The 19,106-nt window shown below is 50.5% G+C and overlaps 1 protein-coding gene across 1 annotated transcript in view; it reads right to left on the bottom strand.

Annotated features, from left to right (window-relative positions):
* Positions 1–19,106, bottom strand: part of HIVEP3 (human immunodeficiency virus type I enhancer binding protein 3) — a 289,763-nt gene that overhangs the window by 49,801 nt on the left and 220,856 nt on the right. The window contains exons 6-7 of the mRNA XM_027694016.1: positions 12,804–18,469; positions 8,789–8,934 (exon numbers count right to left, since the gene is read on the bottom strand). Of these exons, the coding sequence (XP_027549817.1) occupies positions 8,789–8,934; positions 12,804–17,918 (5,261 nt within the window). The 5' untranslated portion in view covers positions 17,919–18,469. The remainder of the gene's footprint in view (positions 1–8,788; positions 8,935–12,803; positions 18,470–19,106) is intronic.

Below are 19,106 nucleotides of genomic sequence, written 5' to 3'. Positions count from 1 at the left end.
TGGATAATGTGGAGAAGTGAATCCCACTCAACAGGGACATGGATAATGTGGAGAAGTGAATCCCACTCAGCCTCTGCTCCACCATAACCACGTCCCCCAGGGAAAGCCCCTGGGATGGTTCTGTACATGGGAGGAAGGAAATCCCTGCAGAAAGCTGATCATCCCACACAGGGTCAGGCAGGAAACTGGAGATAACATTTTTCAATAATTGGCTGTGGGAAATTAGCACCAGGCTCAGGAGCTCTGCCAGCAGGACGTGGCAGGGAGGCCTGGATGCACTGGCAGGAATAATTGAGGAAAAATACTAAAGAAAACCAGGCAACAGCCTGGACTAAATCCTTCTGAGTTTGTCAGATTTCCTGGGAAAGCAGAAATAAGTTGCAGAATGAACCCAATTTGTCAAGTGAAGCGACGAGACAACACAGGAAACACCAACAATTCCCTCTGAGGAATATTAAGACATTTTAAAGGCATAAAATAATCAAGCTCGGGAGGAGGTGAGTTTGTGTGTCCCCTCACAAACAAGGAAATCAAAGTGTTGACTGGAGAATGACTTATCCAAGAGTCCTGGTGAGTCACAAACCCACCATCCCCAAGTCCCACTTCCCTGCTCCAAGCAGCACTTGCTGTCTCCAGGATCTGCTCAGGAGGCCAAGGAACAGCCTGTTCAGGAACTGCTCAGCACAAGCACAGCTGGTGGGGAAGGAAAGCTCCGAGCCTGGGCACATGGGGACATCCTGCCTTTCAGAGCCAAGCCTGGCCACCCATCCCTGCACCCAAAGCACGAGCAGCACAGGGGGCCTTGTCTGGCAAGGGTGTTTTCATCCTGGGGAAGGGATGAGAGATGAGAGCTGGGAGTGGGGCAGTGCTCACTGACTCAAACATGCAGGATTTAGTGGGATTTTTCACCCACATCCATAAGGGGAAGCCAAAGGAGGCAGGTGGGATGTGGCTGGTGCTGAGTTGCACTGCACAGACCCTGCAGGGATGATCAGAACAACTCCCAGGTTTTTTACATACAAGGAAAATATCAATGCTTCAAGCCCAAAGGGACAACATTCCCTGGCCATGGCAGGGGGTGGAATGAGATGATCTTTAAGGTCCCTTCCAACCCAAAGCAGTCTGGGATTCCATGATTCCAACATTTGGGATCTTGCACGAAGCTTCAGTCGTGGTTATACAGCCAGGAGCTGCTCCCAGCAGAAACAATGACCTGGTTTAAAGGGAATAACCTGATCTTATTCCTACATTATCCAAGATTACTTAGACAAGAGCTCCTGGCAGGAGCAGCAGCTCTGAGGGGCAGGTCTGGGAACTGGAGCTGTGACAGTCACCCCACACCCTCCCTCTGAAGGGAACCCTGTCCACATTCCCAGACACACCAGCCCTTGTTCAGGGCCAGGCTGGAGCATCCTGGGCTGCTGGAAGGTGCCCCTGCCCATGGCAGGGGGTAGAAAGAGATCTTTCCATTCCCTTCCAGCCCAAACCCCTCTGTGATCCCAGGATAACACATCTCAGCAGTGGTTTGAACCCATTGAAGTGTCCAAAGTTGGAGTCCAGCAAGTTACACTTTGCTCTGTTGCTCCCTGCACTGACTCTGCCCACAAACTTCTCACTTTCCTCCTCTCCCAAGCTCTGTTTCCTGTTCTCTCCTTGCAGCTCCTAAGCCAAGAAAACATTTCCTGAACAAACCACTGGAAAGAATTGATTTTTCTGTTTTGCTGCTCCCTGAGATACCAGGGAAAAACATTTTTTTTTTAAATTAAACGACAAATTAACAAGAAAAATCCAAATTTTCGTGAAGACACTATGGGGAGGAAAAAATATTTGCTTCAAGTTGAATTGAAGCTTTTTTTTTCCTCTTGGCTTTTAAGCACATTTTAAGGTACGAATACAATGATTTTCAAAGCAAAAAGCCTGTATTCTTTTCATATTGAAAATATTTTTCTCTAGTTGCCATTCTTCTCTCCTGTTATTCCAAAATGCATTTTTCAAGCAGCTTTTCTCACTGCAAACCTGCCTTTTCAAACAATTCCTCCTTTTATCTTGTCAGCACTGGTAAAATTTACAAATCTGTCCTTCCTTAAATTGCCACCCTCTGTCTTGTCTCCTTTGGATGAGCTTTTAAAGCTTTTTAAATGCTTTTCTTGTACTACGAAAAAAAAAAGAGGTGTGTAAATGTCTGTCTCTGAGAGAGACCTTGTGTTCTTTTAATGGACATGAGAAATCAAACATGGAATCATGCAAAGGAGGATCCTGATGAGCAGGAGCATCACAACCCTCCAGGTTACACCCAAACCCTGTGGAAAATCCACCCCCAGTGTCTCAGAGGGAGATGGGGCCTGGCTGCTCTGCTGGGGATTCCTGCAGAGCTGCAGCATCTGCTAAAACACATCTTCTTCCACATGAGCATTACCAAATTCAGGGGATGCTCTTCCCTTTTCCCAAGGTGGCTGATCTTGTTTGGATCTGCCTGGGAAATGGGGCTGTCCCTGGTGGACTCAGAGCTCTCCCGCTCTCCATTGCTTGTGAAGTCCTATCTATAAAACAAACAAAAGGTTCCACCTATAAAACCCACCCACTTTACTATTTAAAAAGGAGGATAAACATAAGCTGATGCTTGAGACTTTAAAATCATGTTTCAGGGAGCAAATTGTCACCTGCAGGACTGGATGCAGTGAGTGATCTAAGGGGTGGCACCCTGCCCATGGTGGAGGGTTGGAGTGAGATGGTCTTTAAGGTCCCTCCCAATGAAACCATTCTGTGATTCCATGATTCTGGGATTTTCAGAAGGGCTGTGCAGCCCCAGGGCTGCTCAACTGGAGACCAGCAATGTCTGTTCAGCACTTCCAAAGGCAGGGAAAGTCCAGCAACACAACCCCTAAAAATGTTCAAGTTAACACCAACTGGTCAGTCAGGCACCACCAGCCCCAAGGGGAAAGTTTGGACACCAGTTTCTCCAGTTTCTCCCTGCCAGGCAAAGCAAACATTCCCAGGAAAACCCCTTTCACTGAAAAATGCAAATTACAGGAATTCTTTGCTTATATCCAGGAGTGGAGCTTAATGTGACAGGCTGGGGGGCTTCACCTGGAGAAGAGAAGGCTCCAGGGAGAGCTGAGAGCCCCTTGCAGGGCCTAAAGGGGCTCCAGGAGAGCTGGAGAGGGACTGGGGACAAGGGATGGAGGGACAGGACACAGGGAATGGCTTCCCACTGCCAGAGGGCAGGGATAGATGGGATATTGGGAAGGAATTGTTGGCTGTGAGGGTGGGGAGGCCCTGGCCCAGGTTGCCCAGAGAAGCTGTGGCTGCCCCTGGATCCCTGGAAGTGTCCAAGGCCAGGTTGGACGGGGCTTGGAGCAACCTGGGCTGGTGGAAGGTGTCCCTGCCCATGGCAGGGGGTGGAATGGGATGTGATTTAATGCCCCTTCCAACCCAAACCATTCTGGGATTCTGGGATTCCTGTTTAACCCCAGCCCTGCTCCACAGGGATGTGCTCCCACTGGAGGCACTGCCCTGGGCTGTGAAGTGAGTTCTCTGCCAGGTCTCAAGCAGGTTTGCAGGTAAATTTTGAGCTTTTCCTGTCCAGGAGTTGGACTCAATGATCCTTGTGGGTCCCTTTCAATTCAGGATAATCTGGGATTCTGTGTTAAATGAAGGAGTAGCAGCCCTTTGCTGTCCTTGGTGCAGCTGGATGTGCTGCAGACAGAGCTTTGCTCACATTCCTCCCTCCCTGGCACCGTGTGTGCTCCAATCAGTGTCTTTGGGATTAACTTTGGGATAACTGACTCCTGTCAAAATAAACACGAAGAATTCTCAGAACTCCCTGAGCAGCAAAGGAAATCCCCTCAGAGAGCAGCTCCAGCACAGGGGTTTGCAGTTACACTGAGAAACTTCTGCTTGTTTAACAGAGAGGTTTCTCTGGGGTAATAAGACCCTTCCAGGGCTGTGCCAGGGATTTTCCACGAGCTTGGTCAGCGGGAGTTGCTCTGGTCATAGACATGGAGTGAGATCACCCCAGAGATCCAACCACAGATCCCAGGGAGTCCTCAGGGTGAGAGCTGGGAGAGGAGCTGGGGGAGGGGGGCTTTCACATCTCCTAATTACCAGTCATGCTCAAATCCCATAAAACAGCCCCAAGGCTTCTCCATTTTCCTTGGAGCAGGGAAAAACCTCTTGCTGGACAGGCTGAGAGGCTCTGTCACCTTCCTGCCTGCCTAAAACCCCACAGGCAGGGAGACAAAGGGAAAAGCCACGTGGCAGCATCCACCTGCAGCCCTGGGGCTCCCCAGGTCAAAGCTCCTGCACCCCCCAGGCACTGGAATGGCACTGGGCAGAAGGGGCTTTGTCCTGAAATCCCAGGTCAGAAGATCCCACATCTGGGGAACCTACAACTCTCTGTTGGTGAGGACAAGGAGGGGAGGGATTGGATTCCTCCAAGAGTCAGACCAAACCAACAACTGCAGCAGCCTCTTGTGTCACAACAGCACTACAAACATCTCTCCTGAAGTTAAAAATTCTCCTTGCTCTGTGTGGATCTGTACACGTGGTGTGGTGTGAAGGGGAGGTGTTTTTAAGGATACTCATGTCTGCAATCATGAGGTTACAGCCATAAGTGTTTTTTCCCTAAAGTAGGTTAAAAAAAAGGGAACAGTTTTCCAGAGAGAGCTTTGCTTTTGACACAGTTTCACTGTTTTGGGGGTGTCAGTTCAGGTTTGTGGTCTTTAACCTTCCACATCTTGGTCCTGCTTTTCCTACTGGTTGTAATCAACCAGTGCCACAACCCAACTGCTGGGCCCCATGAAAGCACAGGGACTTTGGCTGTGAAATAACAGAACATCTATTGACTGAGCCCACCCCAGAGCTCTCAGGTTTCCCTGTGGTAATGGCAGTGCACAGCAAACAGGCCCCATCCCCCTGACAGGACCACGACACCATCCCAGCCCTCACTGGCAGATCAGGTCGATACCAATCTCTGGTTTCATGCTGTCAGATTTCAGAATGGGCCTGGTATCTCCAGAGCACCAGAGGGAGTTGGAGAAGGTGACACTGAGGCACCAAGGAACCCCAGCACTTCTCCTGAAGCAGAGCTGCCCAGCTTGACCTTCAAAGATCATTTTCACTGCTCAAAACCACCACAATATCCCTCAGGACAAGGCCAGTGCCTGGTTTTATTGGCTCCTTCAGGAGCACAAACATTGACCTGGCTGCTTATGGTTCTCCCAAACACAACCTGAGGAGCCTGTGCAGTGTCCAGCCTGTCTGGAGGGTGTTACATGACTCCAATCTCCCTCAGTCAAGTGCTGGGCTGTGCCCATGGGACAGAGGTCATGCTGCTTGCAGTGGAGATACACTCTGTCTCACAAAATGTCATGACTGCAAGGAAAAAGCCACTCCTGAAAATACATGTGGAGTGATCTCCAGACTTTGCTCTCTAAGAGGAATTTGTTCTTTAAAAAGGAGTCCAACAGAAAACTCAGTGGATCCCAACTCCAGTAAGTGTGGAGAAGTCGAGGCAGAACCACACACGTCCCTTCTGAGGTCCTCAAGAAACCAGAGACACTACAAAGGGTTTTCTCTTCATCTCGGGAGGCCAAGGGAGGCAGGTTCTGAACTGGCTGGTAGCTCAAGGGGAGATGGACTTCTCCACCACCCAGGGCCTCCTGACAGCCCCATGGGCCGAACTCCACATGCTGAGATGGCCCCACAGGCACTGAACAACTTCCTTCATGGAAAGAGGGGGGAGGAAAGAAACTGAGCCCAGCACAGCCCAAGCCTGGCTTTGCTGAGCCCTGTCCCAAACCAGGCGTGAACCCGGGTCAAGGAACCTGCAAGCTGCTGTGTCCAAAACACTTCCCAGTGGGAAAACATAGGCAAAGGAACCATCCACTTCCATTCACATCTAGGGAGGAGACATCTTCAGATGAGACAAGGGAAGCCAAGTTGCCCCCAGGGCTACAAGAGCCTCTGGCAGGTTCATCGCTTCATTCCTTAAAAATGGGCAGTGGGGATGGTGAAAGGATGAAATTTGGCTTTTCTGGTCTCCCCTGAAAGCCAGGAAATACAATTCCAGCTGGAAGACTGGACAGCAGCAGGGGAAGCAGCAGAGCTGGTCCTGGAAGTGCTGTAAGGAACGTTGCAAAGGGGGAAAGGCAGTGGTGGGACTGGGGAAGCCACAAGGGAAAAGCAAGTGTTGAATGTGGCAGAGAGAAAGGCAAGACCTCTGAAGTGATAAAAACTGAGGGGAAGAAGGAGCTGAAAGAGCTGCAGCAAGTTCACCTTTTATGGGAACCTTGGATTTCTTTATAATCTCCCTCCTTGGTTGAGGCAACAAAGCATTGGATGCTTCAAAAGCTGTGAAACCAACTGCATCCCACTGGAAGGATGGGTCCAGCCAGCAGCAGAGCATGTGAAACCAATAAACAAGGGGAAAAATGAGTCAAGGAGGAAATTTTTATGGGGAAAAAAATAAGGCAGTGAAATAAGATCTTGAGAATGGTGCATTTCTTGTAAAACATTTTCAAGAGATGGCCAGGAAAGGGGGCTGATCCATTTGGGAGCTTGCACAAAGCATTAGGCACCCTGTGGATTCCTCTGCAGGATTGCTCCTTCACTGCAAGAAAACAGTCCCTTGGTGTGTTCAGCTGGAGCAGAGGAGACTGAGGGGAGACCTCAGTGCAGTTCAACTGCCTGGGCAGGGGCAGAGGAGGGGCAGGGACTGAGCTCTGCTCTGGGGGGAGCAGGGACAGCACCCAGGGAATGGCTGGAGCTGTGTCAGGGCAGGCTCAGGTTGGATCTCAGGCAAAGGTTCTTCCCCCAGAGGCTGGTTGGGCACTGCCCAGGCTCCCCAGGGCAGTGGGCACAGCCCCAAGGCTGCCAGAGCTCCAGGAGGGTTTGGCTGATCCTCTGGGGCACAGGGGGTGACTCTTGGGGCTGGGCCTGTGCAGGGCTGAGGGTTGGACTCCATGATCCTTGGGGGTCCCTCCCAGCTCAGCACAGTCTGGGATCCCATGATCCCTGCAGACACAGCTGCTGAGGCTGAACAATTCCACAGGAGAATCTCTGTGGGAACAAGGCCCAGAGCACCAGGTACACACGAAGCACCTTGAGAGAACAGCCCGTCCCTCCTGCCCCTCAGCAGGGAGTATCCCATGGAATTCACACATGAAATGAATCTCTGTGACCTGGGGGGTTCCCTCAGTGCCTGTGTTTGGCATTCAGCAGCCACTACATCCTGTCTCCCATCCCAGCTCCAGGAACTTTCCAATCAAACCCAGCACACGTTCAGGGTGTTCACACAGTTCCTGGTGCTGCTGTGCAGGAAGCAGATGGGAAAAGCTGCTTTATTTCGTGTCTGACATTCAGAAAACGTGGTTTTGCATCCCCTGGGCTGTGCTGGGGGATGCAGATGTGGCAGCACAGGGGTATGGGGATGCAGCTGGTCTGGGGGACAGTCAGGGACAGCACTGAGCACCCCCAGCCCTCCCCACACCATCTCTGTGAGGGACAGGGGGGTTTTCAGTCACAGTAATGCTGAACTGCTTTAATCACATCCAGGAAGGAATCCAAGAGTCCCCCTGAACAGCCACAGCTCCAGGACAACCCAGTCAGGGGAAACAGAGGCTTCCCCTGGGTTTAAGGCAATAAAACCCAGCTCAGTTCATCCCACAAGTCCCAGCTGCCCCAGGAGGGTGATGGCAACACACTGAGCACATCCAATTTCTCATTCCACTGCTTTCCTGCCATTCCCTGGCCCCCTCCCTTAATCACTTCAGGTCACAGCCGTGACAGGTTGGCACTGCTTTGGCTCTTTGCATTCACCCCTCACTGGGATGGATCTAAACCTGCTGGGTTTAGATACACAGTCCCTGCATCTGGGTGAGAGGTGAGTTCTCCTGGACAAACATTCAGGTTTCCTTTCCCAAAGCAACGTTTTTCCCTTTTGGTTTGTCAGTTTGATCATCTGCTAATGAAATATTTTAAAAGAAAAGCAAATGTCAACCGGTAACAGCAGCAAACCACAACCACTGACTAATTAAAGCCTTTTTCTAACACACAGAAACCAAGACCACCCAACGGCACGAGCAGAGCTGATAAATCCTGCTGGAGATTGCTCACGTCTCTTTGGTCCCCTTTGCAACACACAGGAAGGATGAGCTGTAATTGCATCCCACAAACACACTACTTATTACCTGATTTTTGCATTTTTTAAAGATAAACAGTAGCGTTAGACCAGAGCTGAATTCCTGAGGCAGACTCTGAATTACCTGGAGCCGAGATTTAAGATATACATCAAATTAAGATCTTGCATCCATTCTGGTTTGAGCTATTTTGGTTGGGTGGGATGAAAATCACATGAATATAACCCTTCTTTTGTTCCCCACCCAAAACCCAGGCATCAGCAAAGATCTCCCCAGATCCTCCTCATAATGGGAACAACCATTAGCAACATCATTTCCAGGAGAAGGCTCTGGAAAGATTAAGATACAGAGAACACCTCTGTCACATCAGAGACAGCTACAAGATGAATTTGTGCTCTTCACCCATCTTCACTCAAACACCCACTCAGAAAAGAGATGGAGGTGATTGCTAACTTAGAGACAGCTCAAAAATAGGGAATTAGTGCAGTCTGGAGTATCTGTGGATCTGGAGGGCCAAGCTTTTACAGGGGCTGAAATCCAACTACCTCTGGCCTTCTGCTCACCTCCACGAGGCACCTTCACTGCCATCACTGAAACCAACAACTCCCACACAGCTGTGACACTCAAAGAGAAATAAATGGGACACTTACCCTCCTTCAAAGATCTTGATCCTGACTGGCTCCCCTCGTTTGGTCACAAGAGCCTCTTCTTCTGATTTTCCTCTTTTCTCCTCTTCCTTCTCAGCTCTAGTTATATCTTTTCGACCTTCATTAGAAAGGAGCGAAGGCAAATGAACCTATCTCCCCAAAAGAGCAAAACAATCAATGATTACATACAAAATCACTCTAAGACAGACCAAACAGCCTCAGCAAGAGCCAGCAACTCCTGCAGGTGCTGCTCCTGACAGCCAAGGGCAGGAATTGGGACACATTCCTAACAAGCAGATATGCCTCTGGATTTTGGTTGGGTTATATTTACTGTGACCTGCTATGGGTTTTTAAATCACCCCCTGCATATGGTGGCTCCATATTATCCAACTGGAAAACTGAGGGATAAAGAGAAGTGTCTTGGCTGGGGTGCCTTTGTGTGGTGGAGCCATGGACCTCCGTTCCCAAATCCACTGCTCTGTCCTTGGATAATCCTCTCTCCAACATATACATCTGCAAAAGTCTGGAGAGAAGGCATCTGCAGAATCCATACCCTTAACCTCAACCCCTGGGTTTCCCCCACATACACACACACTCACACAAAGCTGGACTTCAGCCATCTGGGCTTGACATAAATCACTCGACAGTCGGAGCTCTCGGGTGATTTCCTCTCGCTGAAACCCCGTTGCCAAGGGCACAGCACAGAGAAAGCCACAAAACCCACGGGAGAAAATAATCCTCCACCTCCCCACATGTTCCCAGGGTAAAATCTGCTCTTTCACTCTTCAAGTTGCCACCTTGTTTAGGGGGTTTTTGTGTCTAAACCTTGTTTAGGCCAAGGTTCAAGTCGTGCACTGACAACTCACCTACATGTTGAATGTTCTTTGTTGGAGTAGGTGGACCTAAACATTAGAGCTGCCTCTTTAGCTTTGTACAAAGCAAGGAGAGCATGAAATGTTGGGAATCCTGCCCTTCTAAAGCCCAACAGGACAAATAACAGGGGTCTCCAGAGCTCTGAAGGAGGAAAGCAGGTTGCCTTTCACCCCAGGTCACTTTTTAGACCATATTTTGATGTTCAATTGAATTGCCCATATCCTCACTTTATATATAATACATAAAGAGTTTTTACCAGAGTTTTTAGAGGGATTTTGGCCTGAACTCAGCCAAGGAACTGGCAGAAGTCTAAAGCAGAGCTGGTCACCCTTGGCAAGAGTGGCAGCTCTCAAGGGTGACTCACCTGCCCCACCTGAGCCCTCGTCTTAAGGGGGATGAATCACCCAAGAGGAGCCTCTTTGTCTCCCGTGGTTACAGGGGAAGCCACAGAGTGAACAGCTCAAATGGAGACATCCAAAATGCCAGCAGGCTGCTGGAACCACCACAGGATGCTCAGCAGGAGGAGGGGTGGGCTCACTAAAACAGCAGCTTTGCAACCCTGAGGTCAAACACTTCAAACCTGCCCAGCAATTCCAGGAGCTCCACTTGAGGCTCTTTGCCCTTGGGACCAGCTGGTTCAGATCCACACATCACACCCACACCCTCCCTAGATGCCTCCTGGGATGGTCCCTGTGCTGTCCCAGCTCCCTAAACGTGCCCAGCAATTGCTGGGGGAAGGGCAGTGAGGACAGAGCAGGGCCAGGAACCATTTAACAACTGAACAGCTGGAATGGTCTCCAGCTGCTGTCCCTGGGCATGGAGACATCTGGGGGGGAATCAGTGGCAGAGCACCTTCCAACTAAACCTCCTGAGATGAGCAATGCCAGAACATTGCCAGTGACAACCTTCCCAGGGCGGGAATTTTACTGAGGAATACAAAACAATTGACTTTCTAGATGTAGCACGAGGTTTATTTATTGCAACTTTTGAAAGCACAGAACACAGACAGATGAAAGGCACCAGAGAGCCAAAATCATACAGTCACTACTATCCCCTTTTACAATCTCATTGAATTTACAAAGTGTGCAAGCCCAGTACAGTGTATTTATCCATCCCTACATGCAGCTGGTGCCCACAGTCCCTCCAGAATTATCTGCTCAGCAAATCCCACTGGGAATTTAAAACCCAAGCCAAGTATGTAGACAGCACATCGAGGACTGGTGCTTGCTGGGAGCTTCTGCATGCATAATTGTACAAAATATCAGAGCTTTTTGACATCTTCTGCTGTGTTACTGACAACTTAGAGTTACACAAAGAAGTAAATACTGAAGGGAAATAGCTGGAGCAGAGTGAAGTGAACCTTCAGCCTCGGATTGATGCTGCTGCCACACACGTCCTGTTAATCACCCACCACGCCACTTCCTAATCTGTGCCAGCCAGATGTATTTTAAACACTAAACTCAGGATTTCACTCCCACTGATCAGAAATTCTTCCTCTGCTTGGCAGGAATTCAAGTTCTCTTCCCTGAAATTACCACACTTCCTGCAAACCACGCTCCAGGTTGGATTTAGGCTCCACCGTTCTCCAGGTGAATTTGGCAGGACAAACTCTCCTTTTTGCAAATTGTGCCACGAAAACCTTGACTTGCACCACCAGTCAGATTAGAGGGGTTTTTTTAACAGGTTTATGAGCCTTTGGAGCAAATGCATGCATGAAATGTGTATTTTGATGACGAAGGGCTGAACCTTCCTGTCTGGAATTTAACCTTTCATTTCAGGGTCTGAGGGTCTCCTGTCTCTGAACACACCCTTGGTGGGCATTTTAGCACCATGTCAAAGAGCAAAGCTCAGAGAAGCACAGGCACTTCTACTGGAGAATGAAATCAAGGGTGGTACAACACCAGTCAGATCAAATCCTTTGAAAAATAGTGCATAAATATCAAGCCTTGGTGTGGTTATTGCACTGATCAGGTAATTATCTGCCCCTACGGCCCCAGAAATCTGCCTTTTGGATTTCTGCAGAAGGATGATGGAAATGCTGAATAGAAATAAAGATTTATTGAATCAAAGCAACTCTACTGTGTATTTTAAGACATATTTATAAGCAGCAGCTGCAGCAGCGATTATGATAAATTTAATATTCAGAGTTCATTTCATGACACAGAAATAAAATGAATAATCCATCAATATAAATTGACTTGAGATGAATATCAAATTGACAAATCTTTAGAGCAATTCTGTTGGCTAATCTACATGAACATGATCTGGATTAAAGGGATCTGTGTGGTTCAGCATTAACCCAGAGGGGTAAATCTGGCCTTAAAATGAGATACAGAATATTAGGTAGCTCACAGAAGTGTCTTAAAGACTTCTTTGGCCACATGGCCACTGCCATTGGGAGCTGTGCCCCTGTGAGCTGTTTGCCTTGCTCCTCTAAACTCTAAAACCAGGTCTAAAATACCCTCAGAGAGTTGGGAAAGCAGGTGGACAGTTAAAGACATGAGATGGACCCCACGACACGGGTGTTTAACAAGACGACCCCGTGTCTGACCTCCTGAGGCACTTTTAGAAATGTCACTACATGCCTTCACACTTCTTCAGGGGCCTAAATACACTTGCAAATCTCCCTTTAATATTTTTAAATACTTTTAAGCATGCCTCTCCATGTTCATTAATGTGAGATGAGCAGATGCACAACCAGACAGAATCCCATTTCCCCAAGGTAATCCTTTCTCATTTAGAACAGGCAAAATGGAGGGAATTAGAACAGCATTTATGAAAAAAAAAAAAAGAAGAAGTTGTAAAGCTATTTGAAATATCAAGACAAATGCAAATGAGGTGTAATCCTTTGTGCTTGAGCAGGGGTGGTTGGTGGTGAGGTGGTGATTCCTACAAGCTCTTTTGATTACAAGGCAAGTAGAAACTGGAGAACAGAAACGTGGAGCCTTGGAGCTCACCTGTCTGCTCTGGTTTTTGGTTACACTGGGGTTTTGCTTCTTCACTCTACAAGTTTCACCGAGAACAAGCGCTTCCCAACCCCAGAGGGGGCCGAGTAAACCCCTATTAACCCAACGACAGCGATTCCCCGTCCCTCGTCCCCCTCTCCCCACGTGTGGATGAGGAGAAATAGATAGGATTGCATTACCTCGGTCATTTTGGGCTTCCTGGAGCTGGCTGGGACCAGCCTGCCTGCCTCTGGACGGGGAGCCGTGGCCATGGTGTAGGTCTCCTTGCTCACCTTCTGCTTGGACCTCAGGAGGGACAGGGCTGCCTTGGTGGAGATCCCGGGCAGGTTGGGGTTGTAGAGGCTGATGCACCAGCTGGCATAAACCGAGGAGCGCCGATCCACTTGCTGGATGTGATTTGGCTTGATGTAGTTTAAATAGCACCAACTGACATTAGTGGTTGTGTGGAGGCTGGGGAACTGAAGTACCTTCTTCGTGTCTGTACCTTCTCGAGACTTCATTGCACTCTGGGTGCCCTCGGACAGAGGGGCAGTGCTCGGGGGGTTCGGTGGAGACGGCTCCACCTGTTCTTTGGAGTCTTCTTTCTTCACGGGTTGCAAAGGTGCCTTGCTGAGGAACTGTTTGCCAGCTGGCTGCTCATACTCTTCCAGTGCCTCAAAGCTTGGAGAACCTGAATGGGACACAGCCTGCTGCAAACTGCTCGGGGTTTCCTTTGGCTCTGACTGCTCTGTGGACAAACTAGGTGGTGCTTCAACCTCGACCCTGTCCTGGCCTTCCGCAAGGAAGTGAGATTTCTCCTGCTTCTTCCCTTCCTCTATTGCACTGGGGGGCTTCACCACTTCCAACTTCTCTTCTGCTTCAGACACTTCCTCCTCTTTCACTCTCTTCTGCTGTTGTGTTTCCATTGTCAGCTCCAAGCTGCCAGCTGGGGAGAGCATCCTTTTGCTTCCCCCGACCGTAGCTGGGCCCCCTTCCAGGCCAAGGACGCTGTCGGAGGGGCAGGTGAGGGGCATGTACCCCTTGCGCTCGGGCAGGGGCAGGGGCACCCTCAGGTAGGGGCTCTGGAAAAGGCTCCTCTGCTCCTCCGTGATCATCTGGGCCAGGTCGAAGCCCAGCCCGTGGACGTCAGCGCTGCACACCAGGGCACCCTTGGGCGGGCGGTCGTTGAATTTGGGGAGGACGATGGTGGAGGAGCTGCACTGGGACTGGGTGACCAGGATCTGGGAGAGGGTGGTGTACATGGCGCTCCCGTAGGACGGCATGTTGGTCTGGATGCGCACGGGGACCACCAGGGACACCATCGGCTCCGAGCGCGTGGGGACGACCAGCTGGGTCACTGTCACGGACACCGAGGGGCTGCTAGCGCGGGTCAGAGGGTGCAGCCTGCTGTCCGAGTCGTACTCTGTGCACGGGGACAGGCTGGAGGCTCCCGCTGCCGGGAATAAACTGGATTTGAGCTGTGGTAAATGTCCACCAGCTTCACCTGGCAAGTGGAGAGCAAACTGAGACTGGAGAGGCAGAAAAAAGGCTGAGGGGATGGGAGAGGAGCCAGGGTAGTGCACGGGCAGGAATGAGGGATGTCTGAAGGACACCTCGGCGGGGTGAGACATCAGTGGCGGAGCGATGTGGAGCGGGCCCGGGTGGATGAGCGTCTGTGGGAGAGGCAGTGGCGGGGTCTGGAATATGGAAGGAGGGATCTGGGGCATGGTGAACTGAGCAGAGAGGATGTCAGACATGGTGTGTGCAGCAAAGAGCTCTGCAGACTGCCCTGGCTGCGGCAGGAGGTGCTGGTAGGGGAATATGGAGACCTGCGGGGACAGGAACTGCTTCTCGTGCAGCGTCAGCTGTGGGATGGGGTGGTGGAACACCTGCAGGGCCTCCGTGTAGGGTGGGCTGTAGGTGGGCTCAGGGCTGTCCTTTGGCTGGCTCTTCTCACTGGGGTAAGTCCCGTGAGAGGGCAGAGGGGGTGAAGAGCTCGGCTGATGGGGCAAACTGGTGGAAGGAGATTTACTTGAGGAAGGAGCTGGATCTTCTGTCTCCGTCCAGCCTGTGGGAGCCGGGTCTGGGTCGTGCTCTGGGTGCCTGGTGAGGGACGCCTGCCGGACCAGGAAGCATTTCCTCCTCTCCTGGGAAGCCGAGGAGCTCGAGGGGCCGGGGGTTGAGGCAGGAGTGGACGACAAGCTCCCATAGTCAAACGATTTGCTGCGTGTCTCCGACATCTGGGAAGGGTGGGACACGTTGGGTGTCTGCTCAGAGGCAGATCTCCGCATTTCCCTGGAGTGGTGATGGTGGCTCGGGACCATCAGCATGTGAGAGCCAATGCCAGGAGGCTTTGGGTGGGACTCGGAGGGCTGGCTGCTGGGCTCTGGCTTGCTGTGATCATCCCGATCGAAGGACACGGAGTGGCCGGAGCCGTGGGAGACGCTGCTCTCCTGACTCGGGCTGCGGGTGAGAGACACGGACTCGAAGCTGGACTCCCCGGAGGACTGAGCCATCTCCGCCAGCCGGAGCCGCTTCTTTTTGGGTGGGAGTTTCTCTGCAGGGAGCTGGGAGAGGGTCTGGCTCCTCTGCGGCCACTGGAATTCCTCTGTTTTCTCTGGCTCTTTTGGAGGAGGTTCTGGCTCTGTTTCTGGTCTGTCAGGCTCTTCTGTGACCAGAATCTCCGGCACCTGGATGTTGTGCTGCCGGACCAGCCGGGGCTGCAGGGAGTGGGGCGGGCGGCTGTGCTGGGGGGGCGGCTGCGACGGGAACTGGGACAAGGGCTTGTCTTCTTCCAAGCTGCTCGCCTGCTCGATGGAGTCAGACTTCTCAAAGGAGCTCGTGTGCTGGATGACAGAGATCTCCTTGGAGGTCGTTCTCCTCTCCTTGCCCTCCCCGCTCGAGGCCGGTTTGGTGTTCCTGGGATGGAAGGTGGCACTGACGTCAGACGGGGCGGATTTACCCGGATCTGCTGGTGACTTCATGGATTCACGGGTCAGGTTCAGAGCGACATCCGACGACGCCGGGTTTGCAAACTGAGCCCCTGGCCCGGCGCTGGAGGAGGGGGTGTCAGACACCTCAAAAGCTGGAGGCTCCTCGTCGTCACCAAGACTCTTCTCCTTCCGCCTTTTGCGGAGCGGGGTGAGCTCCAAAGTGCTCCCCAGCTTGTAATGCATCATCTGGGGCCACGGGTCAGGATCTGCAGCCCCCTTCTCAGTCTCTGAAGAGGGATGGGAAGCGGAAGAGCGAGGCTTGGAGAGCTGCAGTTCTGAGCAGTAGTACTTCTTATGGGCTTCATAATTGTCCCTTTTCTTGTAGCGAGCACCGCACACGTTGCACTCGTACATGAACCCTTTCACCTTGGGGCCCTTCCGTGACTTTTTGGTAAGATCGCTTTCCTTGGTTTCAGGCTCCTCGGGAGGTTTGGAAACAGTTTCTTTGTTGGCAGAGCCGACCTCCTCTGAGACATACTCCACTCCCAAGGGCAGCTCAATAGCTGGTTGTCGTTTTAGCGTCCGAGGGTGAGAAGAAAACGCTTGACTGCGGCTTAAGACTTCAGGCTCCATGATGTGATCATCAAATGAGTAGCTACCTCTAAAGGTGTGTGGGGAGCTTATAGTGCATGCAGCAGAAGGCATTGAGTGGCTTCTTAGGAGAGGCACTGTCTCTGTGGCACTGTGGGATTGCTGAAGTGACAACAATGATTGTTCGGGCTTAATTTTCTCACCGTGGGATGCCAACACTTTGGAAGCATCCAACTGGCTACTGGAGCCAGACTTGATATCGAACTGGAACGGTTCTCTATATACACCAGACTTTGGAGATTCGATGCTGCTACGTCTAGATAAAGAGCTTCTTCTAGGCTTAACACTATCTATTTCACTGGTATCTACAACAGCTTCATTAATTGTAATTAGCTTAGTGATGTGTTCAATCACCTGTGTTCTAGGCACAGACAACGGGACCATGCTGGGCTTCTCATCCGTGGACAGGTGTGGAAACACCTGGGTGGTGTTGGCAGCCAACGCCGCCGTCCTTTGCCCGATTCTCCCACACTTCCCAAAAATAATCTCTGCATAAGATTTGGCGTTGGTGTTCGGGGGGCTGATCTGCTGCTCTGCACTCTCTGACCTAGAGAAGTATCCTGACTCGGTGCTGCCTTTGCTGCCGGGGCTCAGGAAGGCCTGTTCATCGATCACCTTCTTCCTCTCACTCAGGCGGAGCGCGAGTTTCTGCTTGATCGTGTGGGTGTCCTCGGATTTATGGCTCAGGGCGTGGTCTGACGAGGGCTCCACGAACTGGCTGCTGTCCTCCAGGGACTGGGACATGCTGGAATGGGACAAGGAACACCGGTCGTGGCTGGAGCCTTGGCTCCCTGCGCTCAGCAAGCTGCTGGACAGCAGGCCGTGCTTCTGCCTGGGGGAGAGCTCGACCGAGTGCCCCGACATCGCGCCCGTCTCCTCCTCCGAGTCCGTGCTCTCTCCTTCTGTGGGCTCCTCAAAGTCCTCCCCGCCGATCCTCTCCATCTCCAGGCTCGATGGATACATCTCTGCTCCGATCCCTGAGGCCAGCCCAGCTTTTATCCGATGAGCGTGAGATTTCCTGTGTTTGTACAAATTGCTCTTGGTCTTAAAAGAGAAGCCACATGGAATGCAGGGGTAGGGCCTCTCGCCCGTGTGCGACCTGATGTGTTTCTGGAGCACGCTGGGCTTCGCACAGGGCCTGCTGCAGTACTGGCAGATGTACTTGCCTGGCTTTTGGGGTTTCTTTTCCTTCTTGTGCACTTCCTCAGCCTGTTTCAAGGAAACCTGGGAAGGGCGAGGGATGTAGACCTTCTGAACGGACGGCATGTCCTCTCCGGGAATGATCTGCGAGTGGGAAGGCAGGAGCTGGCCGTGGTGAGAGTGGAGCCCGGGTGATGAAAAGGAGCCAGAGGGCCCTGGTCTCACTGGATCAACTAGCTGCCACGTGGGACCCTCGAGGACATGCTCTGGCTTCCCCGGAGACATAAATGCTGGTGACAGTGCGTGCTGCTGAAGCTGCGAGAGGTGGGGAGGGTGTTCGAAAGAGGAAGGCTTGGGTTGCTTCTGATGTCCAGTCTTCTCCTGAGACTCCTCTCTCGGAACGGGCAGAGGGCCAGAAAAGTGCTGCTGCGATATGATATCTCGGAGAGGGGTTCCTTGGGAAGGAGCAGAGCTGCCCTGGTACGTAGTTGTGGATGAAATACTGGCTTGGAAAGCCTCTCCTTTGGGAAGCCTCTGTCTTGGACTTTCCTCAGCCTTTTTTGTGCTCTTCTGGCTTTGTTCAGGATCCATGACCTTAAAAGGGTCTCTGAATGCTATTTTGGGAAGGTTTTGGCAGGCTTCATTTACGAATAATAAAGGTCTCCTCTGTAGATTCCCTGTTTTGCCTGCATTTGCTACGGAGCTGGAGCCGCCAGGAGATGGTTGTTGATTTAAGATTTTACTAAAGTGTCACTAGTTGCTATTTGATTCAAAAAAAAAATGTTTCAAGGTCAATAAAGTTCACATTGGTAACACATGACAAACTACTTCAAAGAGAGAAAACTTTCCAAAACTTTTAGTCCAAATATTTTCCTTGTGAACTTGGTTAAGGCTTTAAACCTTGCCATTTTATTTCAGTTGACAGTGGCAAGCCTTCAAAGTCAAGATGCAACCCACAATGTGTCTCTTGTTTGTTATGCAAACCTTTGAAAACTTGAGACTTTAGTGCTCATCTCATAAGGATCTTTTTCTTTTTTTTTTCCCGTGCAAGGAAAATAACACTGAATGGTGTATGTCCCCCCGTGTCTTCCTTCTGTTCCACTTTTGAGTTCAAAAGCCTTGGAAAAGTATTTCCCACATTTCTGTAATTACATCCAAAAGAAAAACAAACAGAGAAAAAAATTATTTCAGCTTTTGTATTTAAGTAATTAAATGCTGCTAATTCTGTGGAGGATAACAATAAATATTTTGCACAAAAATAATTCAGAATAACTAACTGATTGTCTCCCGTTCACAAGACATTACTTTTAATGGCAATCTAAACATAAATTGTACTCAGTCAAACCTCAGGGACTCAGTTTAATGCACACATGACCTGGCTCTGTGCAGTAACCAAAGACAGGAACTTGAAACAAAGACAGTTTGGAAAAATGTATTAAAAGGATTTCAAACTTGAATTCCTTCTAATCTCCTGCAAACATTTAGGGGTTTAAAATTTTTGTAATTATATTTCCCTTCCAAACTGACTACACAGGAACACTGACTGCCTCCAAAGCCTCGTGCAGCACATCCATTCACTGACAAACAAGCAAATCTTTGCTGCATAAAATCCTCTCCTGAGCTCACAATAATCTCCAATGTCATTTCCAACAAAAGCAGGTGAAGAGGAAGCACACACAGGCTTTTACTGAAATGTTGCCTCTTTAATTTCCTGCCTTTTGTCACCAAACAATGGTGCAAAATCCAATTTCTGTGGCATATTTCATAGAGGGGAGTATC

Source organism: Neopelma chrysocephalum, unplaced genomic scaffold (genome assembly GCF_003984885.1).
Source record: "Neopelma chrysocephalum unplaced genomic scaffold, ASM398488v2 Primary Assembly neopelma1_95b, whole genome shotgun sequence".
In the NCBI taxonomy this organism is placed as follows: domain Eukaryota; kingdom Metazoa; phylum Chordata; class Aves; order Passeriformes; family Pipridae; genus Neopelma; species Neopelma chrysocephalum.
Note: the sequence above shows the minus strand (reverse complement) of the source record. Positions and strands in the feature narration are given on the sequence as shown.